The sequence below is a fragment of the Dioscorea cayenensis genome, chromosome 17, assembly GCF_009730915.1.
Source record: "Dioscorea cayenensis subsp. rotundata cultivar TDr96_F1 chromosome 17, TDr96_F1_v2_PseudoChromosome.rev07_lg8_w22 25.fasta, whole genome shotgun sequence".
NCBI lineage: Eukaryota > Viridiplantae > Streptophyta > Magnoliopsida > Dioscoreales > Dioscoreaceae > Dioscorea > Dioscorea cayenensis.
The window spans coordinates 20042759-20065552 of record NC_052487.1 but is presented as its reverse complement, the minus strand read 5'-3'; the positions used below and the strand labels follow the sequence as shown (position 1 = coordinate 20065552).

Genomic DNA, 22794 nt, shown 5'->3' with positions numbered 1-22794 from the left:
ATTTTTTTGCCCTATACAAGACAATAATATATAATATATTTTCAAAGGAAAAATAAATGGTTGTATTTGATAAGAGACAAAATTAAAGTATAAAAATCAAAATCAAAATAATAATTTTAATATTTATTAAAAAAAAAATCTACTTAAAGTGTGAATTTATTCGAGATATTCATAATCCATGTGTTTAAATAGAAATAAGTAATTTTTATTTAATAATAAGGGTATATTTGGTAAATCATATTATTAGAAAACTCTCCTTTCCTTTCCCTTCATAAAATTTGTCTATCCAAACGAGGGTTGAACTCGTCCTTTTCTTTCTCTCACTTTCCCTTCCCTTCCCTCCCCTTACTTTCCCTTTGACTTTTGAATCCAAACACTATGTAATACAATATCTCAAAAAATAAATAATTAAATAAATATATAATTAAAAAATAAATTCAATAAAATTTATTAAAACCTTGTTTGGATTGGCTTATAAAAAAAGTACTTTTTTTTTAGTTTAGTAGAAGTGCTTCTCCAGAGTAAGTTAAGCACTTTTTGTATTTTGTGTTTGGATTAGCTTTTATGTAGAAGTAGAAGCTGTAAAAATAAGCTAAAAAATATCTTTTTTCATAAGCTGGTCATGACTAGCTTTTGAATAAAGTTGTTTTCAGCTTTTTTTACAGCTTCTGTTTTTTCAGAAAAACCAATACAAACAACATTTTTGAAACCCAAAAGTACTTAACTTATAAAAAAATATTTCTGGGTTTTCTAAAAGCCAATCCAAACGAGGCCTAAATTTTATGAAGCCACATTTGTTCAGTTTTTTAACCATTGATATCCTAAAGCCTCTGAATTTTAAATTAATTCAGAGTATGGTTATTGAGAGCCTATTACAGGGGTTAGCCTTTTCCACAGGGCCACTAGGAAGTAGGAATTATAGGCCTTCACAAAAATTCAAACCCAGAATCACTTATTGAAGAGCCTAAACCCTCTAACCATCTCAACCAATCCAGTGTTGGTTAAGCCACATTTTATTTGTGTGGAACTGGTTGAATCTTGACAGGCAGACCTTTGGGGAACTCAATGAAAGGGAGAGTAATTGGGTGGTCAGGCTCAGCCAACTCCCAACTATAATTCAACAAAAGGTGGTGAACAAACACCATCATCTCCATTCTTGCAAGCTCTGCTCCAGGACATTGTCTTGGTCCTCCACCAAATGGCATGAAATTCTTCATCTTATAAACATCTGATATTAATCCCTGAAAACAAACACATAATTTGTTCATTAGTTAATTATCTTCAATAGCCATGAATTAATTACAGTACTGTGAAGAAGAATATTTACCATCCATCTCCAAGGGTCAAAATGATTTGGATTCTCAAAAAGATTAGGATCCAAGTGCACAGCTGAGAGGTGTGTTATAACAGTGCAACCCTGTGGAATCACATAGCCTGGAAGTCATAGTCCCAAACACTGTTCAATGCCATTGTAAACTAGATCAATATATTAAGTACCTTTGAATTCAATCTCTGTTCTTGCTTTCTTGTGTAAAAATCCAGCAATGTTTCCCAGTCTCAGAGTTTCATTTATAACCTTTTGCCAATAATGAATACAAGTGCATGTGATCATTATAAGTTTATTTTCTTGTCTTTTTTAGATATATAGTATATATTTTGAGAGCTTACACATTTGGTGAATTCCATCGCTTTGAAGTCATCCCAGTTCAGTTTATTACTCTCACCTCTATCTTCTTTTATCTTGACAACTTGAAGATGTTCTTCCTGAAATTAAAACATGTAAATGATAGATCATCCATCTAGCTAGTTAATTTTTTGATCATATATTAGAGAACAATTTAAGCATTTAAGATTTAGTTTTTCTTACCCTTAACTGTTGAATAGCTTTAGGACAACCATCAAGGAAGTAGAGCAAGAGACAAATGGCTCTTGAAGTGGTATCATGGCCACCAAAGAGAGTGTGCAACAAAGTATCACCAATCTCTTCAAAGCCATTTGTTGTGTTTTTCATTAACCAGTTAAGTAGATCATCTCTTTCCATTCTAAGGTTTTCATCACCATTAATTCTCTTTCTCTCTTCCACCTTCCTCTTAAAAATTTCTAGTATCTTCTCCCTTGACTTCATTAAAAAGAAAACTCCCATGTTGTTAAAAATTCTAGTCAAATTGGCATACATACATACATACCTTCAAAGCTTTCCAGTATGAAGTTCCTGGTATGTTCAAAGGGAAAACAGCAACTCCTTTTATGAAGTCATTATACTCTCTCATCAGTTTCTCCATCTCAGGCTCTCCCAGGATCCACATCCAACATCTCCTTCATCATAATATAGAATGAAAACTGCAAACATATATATATATATATATATATTATCCATTAAATGATCAATATATATATATATAATTAACCATGTTCATCACCTTCATTGCTTCATCCTTTGCGGAGATTATAGGACCATCATTCCAAGAACTCAAGAGGAAAGACATAACTTGCTCAGCATCATCAAGAAATGCGGTTCGAAGCCTATCACCATTCAAGAAGTTGAAGATTATAGAGCGCAACCTCTTGTGATCATCTCCGGCCAACATTGATATCGACTTTTTCCCTATTAAAGTTGCAAAATGAACTTGGCCAACCTTCCTCAAAAATCTTCTTGTCATTCTTCAATATAAATCGGTTCAACTCTACATCGGCGGAGATTACCGTCTTAGTACCGAGTACTTTTGCAGTAAAGATCTTTCCAAACCTTCATGATTGCATGAACTTAATTAGATCATTAAACTCCCATAGAATCAACTATCATGCTGAGAAGTGAAAACTCTAGCTTAATTTCTCACCTTGCTATGTGATGATCCATGAACTCACCTAGTATTGTTGGTGAGTGAGGTTTCATAAAGGCAAAGGTTTCTCCAATAAAAGGTAGGCCAATGTATCCTGGTGGGAGTTTATTGGCCTCATCCTTACTCTTCTCATTGTTTTTCAAGACTACAACAAGAACACTTATCAGAACCATAAATATTATAAGTACTAGTGCTAATGAAAACATTGAGAACATCTTTAATTAATTAGTCTCTCTTTTTTGCTTTGATATTTAGTGTAATGAAGAGGTGTGTGTGTGTGTATATATTTTGAGAACTAAAGCATAATGTCAATACAGATTGTTAAGCAAGAAGAACATAAAAGGCATCTTTGTGGAGTCTAAATCAAATTAAGGTTGGAATCTCATGTGTGTTCAAAGACATTATTGATGATGCCAAAGAGAAGAAGGAGATAATTTTTCACATCATTATTGTGGAGTTATTGAAAGATGTTTTTCCTTGCAAGCTAGTTTATATATAAATTGGGGAACCAAGAAGAACAATGACTTCTAGAATGACTATTTGATTCTTGTAATTCTATATGATTTAGATTATGATGGATAACTACTCATGTCTATGGTGAAAATTAACCTTATTTTTACTTTTTTTATATATTTTATCTTCTCTTTGATTTTGTTTATATGCTTTTTCATTTATTACCTTAATTTTTCCTGTAGTTATATATGTCATATTGTATTTTATAAATAAAATTTGACTAAATTATGGCTATATTAAATAAAAAAATAGCAAGAGTGGAAAAAGTGAAGAAGAAAAAAAAAAAACACTCTTTTCGATATTATAAATTTAATAATTAATTTGAAAATATCAATAAACAACTACAATTAATTAAAAAGATAATAATGTTTAATTATTGAAAATTGGTAAATTTATTATAAAAAAAATTTCCATAGCATGCCAAAAACAAGTTCTACAATATTAATCCAACCGGCCACAAAGATATCTCTTTATTATATAATCATCAGTATGATCCTCTTCATGAATAATATCATGCCATGCATATCAAGAAATTTACAGACTCAAACATACACAAGTACATAAATATTCCATATAAATATATCAAATTAAACCTCTTGATGTGTCACTGATCTTATCAATGGTTCAGGGAGTTGATGCTTTTAACTTTGGGTAAACCTTTGAAGAAATGGATTGCTGGGGCACATGCATAGGATGGTCAGGTTAATTGCAAGCTCTGCCCCTGGACATAGTCTTGGACCTCCACCAAATGCCATGAAATAATATTGATGCCTTTTACTTTGCACCAAATTAATGAACCCTAATATAAACAACAACACTTGCATGAGTTAAAACAACTCTTCTACTTCTACTTGTTGGAAATATAATACCACATCGGTTGTGTGATAGAAGTGTAATGAGTTTATATATAGGTATAAGGGTTGAACAACTAAGTCTTGAGACTTTTTGATGTAAGACCCCTAAATCCCATATAGGGCCCACTAGTATCAAAAATATAAAATCTAACATCCTATATCTATATATAAACTCATTACACTTCTATCACACAACTGATGTGGTACTATATTTTCAACACCCTCCCTCAAGTTCAACTCGGTCGAACTTACTCAGACTTGTACATCGAGGTCTGTTTACTTGTGCACCACTTGTGTCTCAGAGACTTAATCAAACTATTCAAATTTCAGTATATGCAACTCTAACCATCCATCTCCAAGGATTAAAAGTTTCTGGGACTTAATCAAACTATTCAAATTTCAGTATATGCAACTCTAACCATCCATCTCTGGGTTCTCGAAAACTTAAGGATCTAAATGAACTGCAGTGAAGCTTGTTATGACACAACCACCTTGAGGAATCACATAATCTTCACAGTAAAAAAGAACAACATGTGTTCAATATATAACTTATATGATCAGTATTAATATAACATATAGAACTATATATATATGTATATATAGCTCCATAATTAATGAACATCCATCCTTCCTTTTTTTTTTTTGTACTAATGAAGCAATGTTGCCAAGCAGCTAAGTGTCTCATTGATAACCTTCAGTAATATATATATATATATATCAACATCCAGACATAAGATACATGCAAAGTTGGCAAGCATATACATACATAAACTAATCAGTCTGGTTTTGTAATGAACTTACACACTTTGTGAACTCCATTGTCTTGTAAATTGTAATCATCCCATGTTAAGCTAATCTCTCCTTTAATGTTCTTAAGTTTTGCAACTTGAAGATGCTCTTCCTGTAAGTGGACTTATTATAATACAGATTTTATAGAACAGTAATATTATGCTCTTCATTATTAATTTTTATATATGTATATACATATATACTTACTCTAAGTTGTTGAATTGCTTGAGGGAAGCCTTCAAGAAAGTAAATCATCAAAGCAATGGCTCTTGAAGTGGTGTCATGACCAGCAAAGAGTGTATGCAAAATGAAGTCAAACACTTGTTCTTTTGAGTATTCAGTGTTGTTCATGACCCAATCAAGAAGATCATGATCACCTTTCTTCTCCTCTCTGCTCCTTCCTTTGATGATTTGCTTAAACACTTTGAATATATATCTCTTTCCTTGACTTCATTGGTTAATTAACAAACACAACAAAATTTTAATAGCATATATAAAAATCCCTGTTCGTCTTCCAATTATATAATTAATTAGTAGCATTTCAGTTAATGCATTGAAATTATTTATCATCTTGTTTTTATTGCTGAGTCCACATATATTACTGCGATAATGACTGATTAATTTTATCAAAAAACAGGATGATGGTAATATTATGGTAAAATATATAAAAGATGATACATATATACCTCTAAAGCTCGCTGATATTGTGTCCCTGGTATATTCCAAGGAATAGATGTAATTCCTCTGACAAGTGTATCATATTCTCTCATGAGCTTATCATTCTTAGGCTCTTCAGGAGACAGGCTAAAGATCTCCTTCACCAATATATAAAATGAAAACTATAAATGCATCATCATCATCAATAATTAATACACTAAATATTTAACTTGATAATATATATATATATATATAGATTTCATGCATGCATGCAATAGATATTAGATACCTTCACAGCAACATCTCTTGCAGAGATGATAGAGTTATCCTGCCATGAACTCAAAAGCATAGGAGAAATTTGGTTAGCATGTGGTAGGAACTGTCACGCCCCAGCCCCAAAGCCGGGCCCGCTGACAGATCGGCCGCATCCAACGGGGCTGGGCCCCACTGGGTCAAGGCCTCGATTTGACCCGACGTCAGTCAACCCCTAATAAAGTAATCAGAAACAATAAAAATGGTACATGAAATACAACACGTACTCACATATATGAGAATCCAATGTACAAAATACAGAGTTAATAACAAAATTTACAAGAAAAACGACAACCCTAATGGATCCATCCCTAGCAGCACTGCCGATCAACAAGGTCTTAAGCACAACCTAAGAGTCGAGACACGAAAAGATAGAAGAAGAGAGGTCGAGTAACCTACGCTACTCAGCTGAGTGGGCAAAAACACAAGAAAACTCAAAATACCCAGTGAATACGGAAATTGGTTATCGAAACATTCCCAAACATAATACTTACCATACAGAATGGCAAAATAATAGCGGAACGGAAATACAGAGAATGCTCAGAATACAGAGATGCTCAGAAATGCCGAAAATACGCAAAACAGACATGTACATCTCCCTGACTAATAATGCAATCAACAGACGAGGGTCGGATCTTCGATCGTGAAGTCGTGAACGTAATATCAACAGCAGTAGCGGATCTTCGATCAGCAATGGGAGAGCGCCACTACGTAGAAAACATGCACATGGCTAGGACTTACTCCTCCTAGTCAAGCGAGCCGAAATGGAGATGTACTAAAACCGCAGATACGTAATCACGCATGTGAGGAAAATACTGAAATAATTAATGCAAAACAAAATAAACAAATAAATAATTATACACCAAAAACACAGTAGTTCGAGTTCGAAATTGCAAATTCAAGTTCAAATAAACGCAGAAATACTAATAAATTCCAAGTTTTCAATCCGGGGCAAATAACTAAATAAACAGAATAGGTTATATAAAAGTAAGCAAAATGATATAATAAATCAGTCACACAAAACATCATAGTCAAAAATACAGAGTATTCATGAATTTCCCATATACTCACACGAACAGAAATACAGAACTTCAGAATCCCACATTAGGGAAAATAACTGAAGAAACAGAAATTATGCACAAAATTTACCAAATGAATAAATCATCAAATAAAAAAACCAAACACCACGGGAATTACACTCTTAAGGTCTCTGGATAATATCACTTCTAACCTATTCCATTTCACAACACATAACTCCAAGATCATACTAACAATTGCAAAGATATTTTGCCGAATGAAACTCGAGACCATACCGAACATTTTTCCTTGTCAAATGCTTCCCAAAAGTTTTGTCCCCGTAGTGAGAAAAATCAAGCTAAACCTTAAGATTCCCTCGTAGTACATCATCTTGCACAAGTCTTTAATAAATCAAAACTTCTAATCTATAAATCCAATCCAGCACCATTGGTTTTCCCCATCATTTCGATTTTATCAATAATGTATCTTATCATAATTGTTCATCTAAAACAAGTTATCATTTCAAAGGCATAAACCTAGTTTTCCCTTCCAATATTAAAACAACCCTTGAACATCAACCAACATAAGCTACATAAAGCAATTACCCCAATTTTGAATTAACATTAGGTCAAGGTCACCTCTAATATCCAAGATGCAATAACACCCACGCAACTCACCAACTTTTCAATTCTTTACCGGCCATAATTGTCATGTCATCTCACCCTAAAATGTCTTCAATCCTAGCTTCATACCACCCCATTCCTCTAGATTCAAATGCAACTCACATTATTATTTTCATTCTTGAACATTCATGCTTTAGTTCTCATCACATAAGTTTTTATCAAAATCTTACATTCTATTATGAGCATACATCTCTCCCCCTTTCTCTAACTCATTCGTATCATCCCGACATATCATCAAAGCATTTCCAATCTCTTCCATTCCCAAGCAAAATAATTACATAAACATAACTCCCTCACATAAACAAATTTCCCTTGCCAACATACATATACTTATAATCTATAATGTAAAATGTCCATCTTCTCATAATTCTTACATTCTAGTATTTTAACACAAACCATGATACGTATAAAAACACATTCCTTACCTCTTGATTCCTAACCAAATTCCACAAGATATACATATTATCACCCACACATGAGATCAATCAAATGCATTTAAGAATTTCAACTCATTTTTAGTAACAAACAAGGGATCCACATTTATTATTCCTTCATATGAAGGAGTGCTCAAACAAACTAACAACTAAGCCCATCAATACCATTGAAGCCATTACAAAATTAAATCACACAATTCTCACAATTATGTCCCCAAATATTTGTATTCAACACTAGGAGGCAATTAGTCAAACACCTTATGTGCATCACCCAAATTCCATTCCATGGACTCTAGCATAACTCAATAATATGATTTCTTTATACACCAATCCACACTTGCATAATTCACCATAAATATAACTGATCCCAAGGCCTTACATTGTCATGGACCCAATTAACAACAAGTATGAGATTGTAGCAAACAAATGCCAAGTTTCCAATCAACATCATGCCAAAACAACACCCAAACATGCAAATAATTTACAAGAACCAAAATAAATCAAGAATGATTCGGTTAGCCCACTCACCTTGCCATCTTCTCTTCTCATCCTCTCTACTTCCATTAATCTAGGGAAAAATAAGAGAGAAAACAAGAAGAACACAAACCCTAAGTTTATACTAAGGTTATCAACAAGAACACAAAATGAAACTTAATGGAAACAAGAATTGCTTACCTATCTTTAACCATTAAAAGCAAGAAGAGGAGAAGGACATGGCTAGGGTTTCCAACAAGCATGAATGGGAAATGGAAGAGAGGGGCTGAAACTTTTAGAAGGGAAGAAAAGTATTTTCGGGCTACTACAGTACCCATGCTACAGTGTTGGGCTTTATAAAGTTGCTGCAGTAACAGGCTGGGTTATAACAGGAACACTGTCCGGAGCCTCTCAATATTGCTCAAGAAGTTGATCGCAATGGATCTCATGTGCTTGTGTGCCTCTCTAATTACCACAGATATTGAATGCTCACCAAGTACATCCAGGAAAGAACTTGGCCAACCCTGTTCGAATAATCGCATATCATTCTTCAATATGAAAATATTTAGGTCCTGATCTGCAGAGATGATCACTGGGTTCCCTAGCAGATTTGTCATGAAAATTTTGCCATAACTGCAACCATTAATACACAACAATCAATTATAAGATTGATAAATTTGTGATTAATTACATGCTTCTTAGGTAGTTTAACAAATTGAAAATTTAACATATTCAAACATATATATATATATATATAGTTCAATCAATTTAGTTTGTGGAGATAGCATTTCCTGTAAGGATATACACACATATGCGCATCTATATATGTCTGTGTTGATTATATATATATATATATATATCTCTTAAGTTACAGAGGGAAAGACAGTTTGAGGAGGAATAAGTGGGTGTTGAATATACATGCATATGAATATGAAAGTTGAACGAGATGCCAGACGGCAAAGGAATACCGGGCAATAGAGCTGAGCTTATGCAGTAGATGACACTCTTTTTATGTCTTAAGTTTGAGGAGTTTAATGATAGCCTCTGGAGGAGTTCGGCATTGATGGATTAAGGCCATCAATGGCTGCTTTGAAATAATTGTTTATGATTATAATTAATATATTAAGTCCTGATGAATGATGATGAATTATATTTAGATGTGACCTTTTTCTTTTGCTTCTGTTTCTGCAACAAGAAAGGTCAATGATATAGACTTTGGTTGGATTAATTTCTGGGAAACACATGATTTCTAGAATCGTTTTTTTAAAAGTGAAATATTTTTTTATAAGTTAAGTACGTATTTTAGGATTAAAAAAAAAATTGTTTGGATTAGCTTTTTTTAAAAAAAATAGAAAGCATTGTTTTTTTTTCAGAAACCGGTCGTATGATGCTTTTGAGAAAAGCACTTTTTAAGAAGCTATTTTAAGATTACACAATTACTTAAATACCTTTATGAAATAAAGAAATGATTTAAGTTTTTAAAGTTTCTTTTGAAGTTTTTTGCATCCCATCTAATCTTCTCTGTCTCTAAGATCTAAAGATCTCTCTTTCCATTCACTTCTGCCCGCTCCCCATGTGATAAATGCATAATATTTGAATATTATTATAATTCATTGAATACATATTTTAATAATTTGTTACTAAAAAAGTTTTTCTATGAATACACGTTCAAACAACTTTACAAATATATCCAAACACAAACTTACTCTCAAAAACACGTTTTTCAAAATCCTATTAAACTAAAAAAATAATTTTTTTTTAACCAATCCAAACAAGGCCATTGTCCAAACTGTACATGCACATTGAGACATATATGTTTATCATTAATGCACCCATTGTATCGTTTTTATTAAATGATGTAAGATTATTAGCCACAAAAAACAGAAGTATTTGTAAATAGCTTAACAATTGTTGATAATATATATTTGATTTTTATGTTTAAATTTAAAATCTGAAGACAAAATAAGAGAAATATTACTAAGTTTCTTACATTGTTTTGAACTATTGATATAAATTTCTCCCAGTGAGACAAGGAAAATAACATCCAGACAACAAATATAGCTAGAAACAAAGCAAACAATGAACTTTGTACTCATTCACTCAGATAAATAACATCTTGTTACATTCTCCACAAATAAACAAAAAAACTCCATTAATTTACTGAGATGAACAACAACAAGAAGGTTGCCGACAGTGATTATTACAGCTGAGCAAATTGCAAGCACATCATGATCATTGCATACCACACCGTCCTAAATATTGAACCACTGCATGCACACCAGAGATATATAAAATATTAAAAATAAAGAATATGAACTAAGTTGATGTTAGAGTAATTAAAGAGAGATATACAACATCAATACCAATGCAGATAATATATAATTGCAGTTGAAAACTTATCAATGGAGAAAAATGACATAAAAGGAATGGTGAGAGGTCATATCATGGGTGAAGGCACATTTCTGAGAGTGTGAGCAGTGATTGTCTGCGGATAATTCTAGTGCCTACGTGTGCGCTGTCCCACCCCTACTTACTTCAATGAGGTATGTGCACGCTTTTTTCTTTCGTAAAGGCCTAGCCGCTCATCTTGACGTCAAAAACAAAACAAACAAACAAACATATGAGAGTGGCATGGGATAAGCAAAGAAGAGAGGGAAAACAAATTCCAAGAACTAAAATTGCAACAATGAAGCCTCCTTTCCCTTCGTCCAACTTCTCCTTAGTTATTGAACTGTTGTCTATTGAACTTTAGTGAAGGCCCTACTTTCTCCTGTTTGAATTCAACATTTCAACAAGAAAGTGGTTGAATGAGTGAAGAATACTGTTTTTACCAAATAACTTCCACAAATGACTACCTGAATGATAGTTAAGGTTGAACAGGTTGGATATTAAATGAATTATTTTGACCTCAAGTTATTGCACAGCCATACATTTAAGATTGTTACCCATCGTCATCTTTAAAGAGATAGCATTAATTGCCACAATTATGTCGATGGGTACTCAAAGTCGGTGGCTGTCAACCTTGATCAAATAATGATCAGAGAAAAATAGTTAACAAGTTTAAAAAATCATGTGAATCAGAAATATAGCTTTGATATGTGATCATGCGAATCAGAAATATGACTTTGATTATATAGCTCACAAATTTAAATTCAAGTTGATAATCCAAATCTTGGCGGTGAATTAATTACTTACATTTGACTGATCATCTCAAGTCTTCCAAGAAGCTCAAGTTTGCCAAGGTGAAGCTCATATCTTTCGATTTCATACATGGAATGTTTGCTGCAGGAGGATTTCCAATGGCTGGACGGAATGCATCACAACAGCAAGGTTTTTGCTTTTCAGTTCATATAATGCCAAAAGAAATCTGCAGAAAGGACTCGATTTCACATGCATTAGCTATAATACATCAGAAATATCTGACATTCAAGCATGTGCGAGATCTAAGAATTCATAAATTGATGAATTTCACAATGCATAACTGAGCGCCTGCTCAAGTTGTCATCTGAAATTATCACAAACAAACAGGGCCAGCTTTATGGCTAAAGAAGGTTTCTTAATCAATTGCAATTTAGTATGTTTACTTTGTCATTGCATAGCTCAATTATCGCCTGCCTTGCTTTGCATCATGAATCCTATGTTATTTAATTACAAAACACAATTAAAACAGTAAAACAAAACCCAATATCTAACAGTAACACAGTAAATATCATATAAGAAGACAGAGGCATAACACTCACATTGATAACTCAGCAATCTTTGACAGCACTAGGCCATGAAATTTTTCAAACATATTACTACCAAGTGTATGGGTAGTGAATTTCATCAAAAGAAATCAACTAAAACTAGAAGTTATCACCAGTCCTCTAGCAAGTCCAGCATCCCAAAGAACAGAATCTTGAAATGTCAAACAAGAATTCTATGCAATTGAAGTATAATAGCACAAATGAAATATAACATAACCAAAACTTTAGAGTCTAACAGTAACACAGTAAGTATCCGATAAGAAATGTAAATCCGCAAGTGCCACATGCTGTTTTGTGGAAATAACAGTGTCATTGATAACTTAAGCAAGTTTCATGACTCTACAACATGCAAAAGTTTCAAACATATTACTGTCAAGTGAATAGGTAATGGAATGCAACAAAGAAATAAGTTAAAGCTAGAAGCAGTCGCCAGATTATCTCACAAGTGAAAGTGTCTGAGAGAAGAATGGAATCTAGAAATGCAGACCAAGAACTCCATGCTATTGAAGTATAAACCACAAAAAAAATGGAACATTAACCTGAACAACTTATATTACTGTCTAACAGTACGCCAAATATCCATAATAAACGTAAATCTGCAGGTACAACACTATGTTCACAAGTCAAGTGTCAGATAGAAGAATCGAAGCTGGAAATGTATAAGAACCATTGTTTGGAGCTCCTCTGAGTCCGAGAATGGAGGTGACCAAGTTGTATATCTGAATATTCTCAAATGGTGGAACCTTCCTCCCTCTCTCAAACTGAGGTCCATGAGCCACAAAAATGCTTCGCATTGAGAGCAATGCATTGTCATAGCCATGGTCCCCTCCGCATATATTACTCATCGGTCTCTTTGGCACCAATTTGTACCCCTCATCCACAAGGCCGACAATAGGCGGAATCCGATAGCTTGATGAATAATGCAGCCTCTCAGGCAGATCCTCCTTTAGATAAACGCTCAAATGCTGACCATTATCCACCTTACCAGAGCTCAATCCTTGATTCATAGCTGCCACCACCTCCGCCGCAGAGATGTTAGCCGGAGGCTGAATTGCCAGCAATGGACCGTAACTTTGTACCCACTTCTCAGGGATTTCAATCCATGGAGATAGATCATCCAGAAAGATGATTCTTTGATCACAAGTGCCGACCATTCCATGATCCCCCACAAGGATGATGGTCACATCTTCGAAAATGCCTCTTCTTTCAAGGCCTGCAATCAATCTACCAAGCATGCTATCAATCCGAGCCACCGCCTTGGTGATCTCCGGATGATCAGGGCCAAAGTCATGGCCTTTGGAGTCCGGTTCCTCAAAGTATAAGGCAACAAAAACAGGGATCTCATCAATGGGAAGATCGAAGTAGCTCAAGACATCATCCACTCGCTTCTCGAAAGGAACGGAGGAATCGTATTTAGGGCAAAATTCAGCAGGGCAATGCCAAGAACCTTTGCTTACCTCTGATCCAGCCCAGAAGTAGGCGGCGGCGTTGAAACCTTGATTGGAGACGGTTTCCCACAATGGTTCGCCGAGCCACCAACAGGCTTCATGGCGGCGCTTAGAGAAGGCGTCGCCGGTGACAGGATCGATGAAAAAGTTGTTGATGATGCCGTGGGATTCAGGGTAGAGGCCCGTGACGATGGAGTAGTGGTTGGGAAAGGTGAGGGTGGGGAAGACGGGTATGAGACCAGGGACGGCTTCGGTACCATTGGAGATGAGGCGGTGGATGTTTGGCGTGGGGCACTTGAACTGGTAGCCATAGCGGAACCCATCGGAGGATATGAGGATCACGGTGGGGCGGTGGAGGGTGGAGTGGGAGCGTCGAGCAAAGGATGGGATCAAAGAGGAGAAGGAGAAGACGCATAGGAGGAGAGCAAGAGTTAAGGTGGCGAAGAAGGCGAGGATGGTAAGGAGGAGACGTAAGGAAGATCTACGACGATACGAAGGAGGAGTAGGGGAGAGGAGTGTGGTCGTGGAGTCTCGCTGTGAAGGAGACGCCATTAGAGAAGCTTTGCAAGAGCTTGCGGAGAAGACGATCGTAGAACCTTTGGATATTCACGATTTATGGGAGTTTTTGCAATTAAACCCTTCTTTAAAATGAGAATAAACGAGGCGAGCTCAACCATGTGGCCAAACCCGATCTGAATCCGAACTTACTTTTTTTAACTGAGCCCGAGCCTTCAAGCTTCATAGATTTCTAAGACTCAAGATGAGTCCTTTTTTAATAAATAATACATCATCATCATCAATATTATTATTGAAATATATTGTTTTAAATTTTTTAAAAATAGTATTAATTTTTTTATAATATATATATTTAAACTTATATTAAAATAAGGGAAAATGAATTAGACGAGTGATCCACGGAGCTGCGTCTCTACTCACCCCGATCCGTGCACCCTCATCACACAGGACTAACAACCAATACCTCTAACATTTGAATTTACCAGACAATCTCTCCTTTTTCTAATATTTTACTTTTCAATTAATGCAGCTCACTCCGACAGTTTATTCTATCTTACAACATGTACTTCCCGCTTAAAATATATAGTTTTCGTTTAACATTGCATGTTTCCATTTGATAATCACATAAGTTTTCACATAACATATAATGCATTTGCGTTTAAAATTTGGTCTTTCTGTTTAAAATTATGAGTTTCAGCTTAAAATTTGATGTTTTCGCTTAAAAAACTGAGAGTAAATCTTATTAACATCAGTTATTTTTATATCAATATTAGCCACCTTTATGTCAACATCAACCTCTTTTATGGCAGAAAGGTCTGAAAAGTAACATGTCAAGAAAAGAAAAAACTCTTTGAAAATACTCAAAGTTATGGGATTTTTTTTTAAATACCTTAACTTCAGAGGGACTATTTATTCATTACCAGTTAAAAGAACCTGTAATATTTTTGTAATAAATTATTATTAATGATCTTATAAACAAGCATCTTAATATTGCTATAAATATTCTAAGAATATTTTATATGAATGAATTTATTGCTAATACTATAAACAATTATACTAATGATTTTTATAAATGATTCTTATAAATGAACTTGTAAATGATACTATAAACAAATCTCTTAATGATTCTTATAAATAAGCTTTTAATGTTATTGTAAATAAATTGTTCATGAGCATTAACGAGCCAAGTTTGATGGTGCTTAAATTTGACTCGTTAATGATCATAATTGATGCTCAAGCTAGGCTTATTTACCTTATGAGTTTAAAAAGATAAACAAGTCAATTATGATCATTAACGAGTCAAGCTCTTGGAGTTTTTAATGAACACATTGGTTCATTTATAACCTTATTCTTTATAACATAACAAAATTTGAAAATTTCAAAAAGCTAAATGAAATAAAGATTTATTATTTATTTTTTATTTTTTATTTTTTGGCTTTTGTACCCTGAAAATCTGTGGGTGTTACATGTATAACCTTTAATAACACAATAGCATATATATCCCTTTAATGTCTTATGCAGAATCAAAATATATTTTACACGCAAATGGCTAAAAAAATTATGTGCATAACATTCCTTAAAAAAAATTAATAATTATTAAACTAATATTTATTACGAAGTTTCTAATGATAATTAAGTTAATATTTTTAAATACATACCTTGAAACAAATTTAAACTAGTTTTATCCGTTACAAGGTTAGTTTAGAATTTTTTTAAAAAAATAATTATAAAAAATCAATATTTATATAATTTACAACATATTTTAAAAATATAGATAGAGAAAGAGAGGTATATGCAAAACTTTTAAGAGACATCCTTAACATTTGGTTTCATTGAGAGATAAATATAATTATGTATACAAACAAAAAACACCCATGAAATTATATATATATATATATCCTTCACAAATTTTAAAATCATTCATAAATGTCATTTGACTTTTAAATTTCGTTTTACCAAAATTTAAACACCAACATTGAACTACCACCAATAGGTGAGTGGTAGTACATACACAATATATTTTTTCTCAAAATATAACTTTTTATTTAATAAATAGTAAAACTACTCTTTCTAAAATCCCAGAGTTCAATACTTTGCAATGCTGGAATTTGGGCAATCACAGCCCTGTGCCCAGATATTATTTTTAATTTTACCATTAAATTGGGGGAAAATATATATATATATATATATATAATAAATTTTACTTATATGTTTAAGAAGGGTGCAAATGAAAAGGAACAGTGTGATTACTCAGAGAATCAGGGAGTGTTCTGCAAACATTACATAACCCAAATGACATAGGCAAAAAATGAACTAACACTTGAGATATGTACCCTACAGTGATGTCCTTCAATTAAGGTTAAGTAAGAAGATGGAAATCAGAAGTCATACTTTGTTCTACCACTTGCCAAGATGAGGCATAGCATGTCTGATAAGTTTGAGGTTGAGTTGAATAAGTTCCAAGATTCCAACATTAATCGCTTCCTCGAACCTTTGAAATGAACAACCTGAACAAACAATGGAATAAACATTTCAACAAAATTAACTTAAGATGTGTCTTGATAACTTTTTATCATTCTTTACCTTTACATCAAGTGGCATGCCATGAAACTGCCCGGCGCCCTCGGGAGGGGTCCAGTTATAAATTGCACATGGTAAGAAGAGCACCGATGTTCCATTCATGTCACCTGGAAAAGCTTCATGTCTGGAAAATTTCTTGAAAGCAAATGAAAGATGAGATTTGACAACCCATGCGAGGGCTAATTGATCACCGAGCATGCGTGAAGCTTTCATGTATTTAGTGCTATAAACTTCCAGTACTTCTTGTAGGAAAGTCTTCGCTCTAGAGACAGAAACATTAGATTTATGAGTACAAATTGGAGAATTTATAGTTATGTGAAGAATGACCTGAGAATTCCTTCTACAGTGCCTCTAATTGCAATGAATCCAGAATTTAGAGGTTGATCTTTGTTGTTACGAAAAGTGAGGGCCAGGTGGAAGTTGGGATATTCCTGGAATATGTGTGCAAGATTATCCACCACTGCGATATCAGAGTCAGTAAAAATGTAATGATTAACACACTTCAGCCTCTCAGGATGCTCCTCGAGCTTTTGTTCCAAAAATGTCTGCATTATAAGCAACTCAAGCTTTAGTTGAAAAGGCCCATTGGTAATACATGCGGATACATACAATGATAATTAAAAGATAATTCCAATGACGGCAAAAAATCCTGAGAAGAATCACGGATTTGGAAATTCTAATAAAAATAAAAAAATTTCCCAGCAGGGATTATAAAGTAGACACCACCTTCAGTTTGAAAGACAAATATCTGGTTCAGAAACAAAGGGTATGCACAATATCATTTTACACCAAGAATAGAAAGAATAAGTTTTCATAACAATGAGTTGACAATGGTAATAAAAAAAGGTGACTGTATACTATTAAGCTGCATTTAGCTGGGAATGATCAGAAACCATTAAATCATTGGTTTCAGGTTCTGAAAAATTAAGATTTGTATGAAATGGAAATTATATCCAAATGAGAAACATAATCCCATCTTCTATGTAGCATAATGTGTGTGCCTATCTTAAACATTGAAGAAATAATAATCTAAATACAAAATAATGTGCCACAAATTATAGCACCTATGGGACACCTTGATAAGTAACAAATAGAAGACACTCAATAGGGACGTGTGTTCTATGATGCTGAAAAGAGGAATATTCTTATAAGAATAGCTATCCTGGCTCCCAAGAATGCACATTGTCTAGTGGCATCACAAAAATTGGAGGAATTTAGAATTGAACTACATAAAGTAGACATTAATCTCCTTTAATAACTGTACAAAAAAATAAATAAATTACTGATAATAGCAATGTGATCTTACAATGTAGGACCTGATTCTCTGAAGCATCAAATTGTCACGAGAATAGTCCCCATGAATGGCTAGAATTGTTGCAACGTTTTTTTCCACTGAAAACTCAGAAGCAGGATCAGTCAATATGATCACATTGCTTCTTGGCATCGACACCTGCAGAATTCTACATATAAGAGAGAGAGTTAAATAAAAACCTTCACTAGATTGACAGTGATTTATTCTAGTAATTTTTATCATGCACCCAATCTAGCTATGATGGGCCTTCAATGCAACTCAAAGATTCATTCAACATCAACATCAGTTAAAACCATACAAAAAAGGCAATAATAATCCAAATGAAGTTGACAATTAGAAAGTTTAATCTTCCTGATCAAAACTTTCCAATGTTAGGAGTTGCAAATAGCAAGCTTAGAAGAACAAGGATCTATACCGCATCTACATTTAAAAAAGATCAAGTAAGAACTTACGAGCAAGAGATTTGTTAAAGAAATAAGAGCTTGGACTATTAAAAAAATATATAAAATAAAAACACACAAACTAGCTAGTTTCAAGAATAAGCAGCATATAGTACCTGTATGAAGTTAACAAAAATGTTGAGGACGGCCATGGACCTTTCTGTCTTAGTGTATGAGGTGTTACCAACAGTAACTGTACCAAGTGATTTATCATCAACCTTTGCAGATTCTGTTTTCAGATGACTATTGTACACCGTGAATACTGTGACAAAAGTGACAGTATCACAGTTATTAGACTCCCGATTTGTATTCGATGAGTGGATCCCATTCATAGCTTTTAGACCTGTGAAGACAGAGAAAGGATAAGAATGGGGACTTTGAATAAGTCATGATAGAGTTAAGCATAACAACAAACTTGCATCTTCTGTGCCTCAAAATTAAATATTTTTCTGACATTTGCAGCAGAGTGCTAACAAAATTGATCTTGTATAGGTAAAAATCTATGTTCATGCTTTCTATTGTAAAACAGAAAATCCTGAAATTCCATGCTTTAAAACTAATCAACCACTAAAAGATCTGACGAATATATTCAAGCGTGATCCTCTAGGTTGGTCTGTCAATAAGCTACAAGCAAAAATATACTACTTCAAACCACAATCGTACCAATTAACAGGGCAAGATGAAAGCTTGGTATTTGCCTCTTGTAAATGAATCAAAAAGCAAACTTTATTACAGCTACTGAAACAAAATGAAAGAGCAATTGAAAAAACTCGTAAATGATACATGAAGTAACATTGAATGGAGTGGTTTACCTTGGCATTGAAGGCGATCAGGCATGCCTTGGCCAGCGGCTGGACCAAGAACAATATGATCTGATTTCTTGGAAGGATTTCTCCGCGGAGTCTGCGAGATTGTCCTGCGATGTAAATCGGAAACTGCAAATGATGATTAGTTAGAAAATCAGAAGAATTCAAAGATGAAATAGGATTCAAAGAGGCGAAACGAGGAAATGCGAGAGAGAGAGAGAGAGAGAGAGAAAACTCACCAGTGAGCAGGAGAGGGAGAACGAGAAGGAGAGGGATGAAGAAGAGGTATGGACTTCTCCATCTCCTCCATATCGCCATCGTTGGTAGGATCTCAATCTCGATCTCAGTCTCGCTCTCGATCTCTCGAAATCGAGAAGACGAACAAAATGAATGAAGTATTCGATAGCGGATTCGGATTCGGATTCGGATTCGGATTCTATGGGAAACCCGACCCGAAATGCCGAGTTTGCAAGTTTATTGTACAGCCCTCTCAAGAATTTTAAACAAGTGTTTTGATTATTGTTTTTATTAGTCCTTAAAAGTAAATAAAATTTTATTTTTAATTTTTTAAATTATACAAATTCATTTGTTTTGATTTTAAACTATAATAACATGGTATATTTTTAAAAACTCCTTTTCTTGGTGTGTACGCTAGGCTTGCCCTAATGGCGAGGGGAAGGGGTCGAGGAGGTCGGAAGCTTGCATTTTAGGGTGATTTTGCAATGGTTGATGGAGCTCGTTCAGAGATAGTGGAGGAAGTTCATTCCGAGGTTGTTGATGATGGAGGCACTGAGCTGTTGAAGATGGAGAGTCCAATTATGGAGATGAAGCGAACCCTAAATCAGATGCCATTACTGGAGAATTTGAAAGGGAATCCTGCTGCTGGTATGTTGAGTATTAATAAGAATTTAGATGAGTTATGCTTGCAATCTACTTGTAGGGAAGCGTTTGATGATGGGAAAGAGAAACAAAATCAAGATCAAGGATTGAAACCTTGGGTTGCTTTGTTTGCGGATAATCGGTTGAAGGAGAAAGGGAGTGAACTGAATTTCATTTCTCCATCTGTACTAAATGGCCAGAGAATTGTTAAATTTCATTCGGATGAGGTGATGAATGAGGAAAAACAATGGAAGAATACTTTGAGTTGGTTCGTGTGTATGGAATGCAGCCACGATTGGAGCGTTTTCAATGCTTTTTGTTCAAGCTAGATGGAGGGAAATATGGGGTGATGAGTGTCTCAAGAGTGAATGCTGATATGTTTCTAATTAGAATTCTCTGGTGAGGATAGCTGTGATGAGGTACTGCGAGGATGGGCCTCACATTTGATAATCATCCAATAATATTGAAGAAATGGCATCCAAGAATGAAGCTAGATAATACTGTTTGTGCTTTGCCTATTTGGATTCAACTCCCTGGTCTACCTTGGGAGTTTTGGACAATGAACATGCTAAGAAGGATTGGAAGCATATGTGGGAAACCATTATGTTGTGATAAGTGTACTATCTCTAAATTGAAGCTGGGGTATGCTAGAATTCTTGTGGAGATGGATTCATCTAGAGAATTCCCAGAAATGATTGATCTGGTGGATGAAAAAGAAAATGTTATTCAACAAAAAGTTCTCTATGAATGGAAGCCTTCTATTTGTACGGGTTGTAGGAAGTTTGGGCATTTAAAACAAGATTGCAAGGAAGGAAAAACTGAGAAGTGGTTTGGAAAAATGAAAAGCAAAGCCAGAGCAAGTAGGGTTGTAAATTCAAAAACTACAGAGAGGAGCAAGATGTGGGGTTGGGAGATTTGGAAAATAATGTAGTACAAAGGTACTAATGGGGTAAATGGAAGGAAATAGTTAAAGGGAAGGCAGTTTGTAAGGAGATTGGGCCTGATCACAATAAACAGATTGATTCTCAGCAATTGGTGGAGGACAATAATGGTAATGAGGTTTTAGGTGGTGTGCAAATTGGCAGGAAAAAGGGTGGTGAATCCTTGATTCAGTGGAATGGTAAATTGAATAGTTATGAGGATACTAGTTGCAGTAACAGCTTTGGTATCCTAGATGTGGCTGCAGGGGGGATTGAAAGGCTTTCACTGAATGTTGGGCAAGGTATTGAGCAGGGTAGGAAGGGCCGGAAGGCTAACCTACCAAAGATGTTGTCCAATAGATTATATCCTGGAATGTTAGAGGACTTAACAGTCCTCTAAAGCAATCAAAAAGTTAGGAGTATGATTGCAAGATATAGGGATTGTTGTTATGGGTGTTGTGGAAACTCAGAGTAAAGAGAGAATATGCAGGCAGTGTGGGAGTATTTTGAAGTTAAATCAATGGTATGAAACATAATTATATGATGAGTGAGCTTGGGAGAATCTTGATTTTATTTGATACTCAAAATCTATTATGTTTAGAAGTTTTGGAAATGAGTATGCAGTTCATTCATTGTAAGATCATATGGGGAGATGAATTGTTTTATTGGGCATGTGTGTATGGATCATATGATCCTGGAAAGAGAAGGGAGTTGTGGATGGATTTAACAAGAATTGGAGGTGTCAAAATGATCCATGGCTTCTGCAGGGAGATTTCAATGCAGTGTGTAGTAATGCTGACAGAATTGGAGGTAATCCTGTAAATGAAGGGCTACAAATGATTTTCAGAATTGGATTTTATACCTAGATCTAATTGAAGTGCAATGTAATGGTCCAAGTTTACTTGGACTAATTTTCAGAGAGGGTGACAGAGGATTTTTAGAAAATTGGATTGGTGTTTTGCAAATCAGTGGTATAAAAAGAGACATGAACCAGTGTGTTCTGTGATCAGTGCAATATTTCAGATCATTGTGGAATTTTTGACTAATATACAAGCCATTTACAAGAATGAGAAAGAGTTCCATTCAGATAATAATGTGGAGTGAGCACCTCTGTTTTTCAAGATTGTAGAAAAAGTTTGGAGTTTGCGATAGCAGGAAGCAATATAGCAAAACGGCTATATCAGAGGTTGAGGTTGCTTAGAGTTGACTTGAGAGCTCTTAATAGGGATGTTTGATAAAAGTGTCGAACAAGTATCAAAAATGCCGTGTTGGAATGGAGGAGATTAAAAGGAAGTTACTGATGAATCCTTTTAATATAGGAGTTCAACAGGAGGAGAAATCCAAAATTGTGCAGTTAATGAAATTGATTAAGTGGGAGGAGAGTTGTTTGAGGCAAAAGTCAAGATGTCAATGGAGTTCAGAGAAAGGTGATCAAAATACTAAATTTTTCTTTAGAATTTTTGCAACAGAGAAAGGGCAGAAATAACATTACACAGCTAAGGCTTTCCTAATGGTGAAGTATGTACAGATCATGATATTATTAAAGAGACTTTACTAACACATTTTTAAGAACT

At 34.4% G+C, this 22794-nt stretch overlaps 3 protein-coding genes across 5 annotated transcripts; all 3 read right to left on the bottom strand.

Annotated features, from left to right (window-relative positions):
* Positions 1-798: 798 nt before the first annotated feature.
* On the bottom strand, positions 799-2576 carry LOC120281323 (cytochrome P450 90B2-like). Its single transcript, XM_039288176.1, has 7 exons — positions 2421-2576; positions 2187-2340; positions 1868-2119; positions 1669-1764; positions 1498-1576; positions 1328-1434; positions 799-1241 (listed from the first exon to the last, which is right to left on the bottom strand). Exons 2-7 carry the CDS (start codon positions 2304-2306, stop codon positions 1014-1016), a joined length of 882 nt encoding a protein of 293 aa, XP_039144110.1. The 5' UTR covers positions 2307-2340; positions 2421-2576; the 3' UTR covers positions 799-1013.
* Positions 2577-12830: 10254 nt separating this feature from the next.
* LOC120280815 (ectonucleotide pyrophosphatase/phosphodiesterase family member 3-like) lies at positions 12831-14396 on the bottom strand. The gene has a single exon (XM_039287765.1). The coding sequence runs from the start codon at positions 14317-14319 to the stop codon at positions 12943-12945; it is 1377 nt and encodes a 458-aa protein (XP_039143699.1). The 5' UTR covers positions 14320-14396; the 3' UTR covers positions 12831-12942.
* A 2115-nt stretch (positions 14397-16511) lies between these two features.
* Positions 16512-19797, bottom strand: LOC120280174. 3 transcript variants are annotated; one of them, XM_039286923.1, is made up of 8 exons: positions 19661-19797; positions 19428-19550; positions 18732-18958; positions 18170-18313; positions 17191-17408; positions 17055-17125; positions 16867-16970; positions 16512-16790 (listed from the first exon to the last, which is right to left on the bottom strand). In XM_039286923.1, exons 1-8 carry the CDS (start codon positions 19737-19739, stop codon positions 16662-16664), a joined length of 1095 nt encoding a protein of 364 aa, XP_039142857.1. In that variant the 5' UTR covers positions 19740-19797; the 3' UTR covers positions 16512-16661. The 3 variants fall into 3 exon arrangements, with proteins under 3 accessions (XP_039142857.1, XP_039142854.1, XP_039142855.1); XM_039286920.1 differs by having other exon boundaries at positions 16867-17125; XM_039286921.1 differs by having other exon boundaries at positions 16867-17125; positions 19428-19531; positions 19661-19795.
* Positions 19798-22794: the final 2997 nt, after the last annotated feature.

Bases quoted from the DNA above. Each gene is read 5' to 3' on its own strand.
- LOC120281323 (XM_039288176.1), bottom strand. From the start codon at position 2,306: ATGTGGATCCTGGGAGAGCCTGAGATGGAGAAACTGATGAGAGAGTAT. The intron at 2,120-2,186 runs GTATGTATGTAT...TTTTTAATGAAG, and splicing joins CATACTGGAAAGCTTTGAAG to TCAAGGGAGAAGATACTAGA. The intron at 1,765-1,867 runs GTAAGAAAAACT...TTTTAATTTCAG, and splicing joins AAGCTATTCAACAGTTAAGG to GAAGAACATCTTCAAGTTGT.
- LOC120280815 (XM_039287765.1), bottom strand. From the start codon at position 14,319: ATGGCGTCTCCTTCACAGCGAGACTCCACGACCACACTCCTCTCCCCT.
- LOC120280174 (XM_039286920.1), bottom strand. From the start codon at position 19,739: ATGGCGATATGGAGGAGATGGAGAAGTCCATACCTCTTCTTCATCCCT. The intron at 18,959-19,427 runs GTAAACCACTCC...CTGTCTTCACAG, and splicing joins TGATCGCCTTCAATGCCAAG to GTCTAAAAGCTATGAATGGG. The intron at 18,314-18,731 runs GTACTATATGCT...AGAATTCTGCAG, and splicing joins TTTTTGTTAACTTCATACAG to GTGTCGATGCCAAGAAGCAA.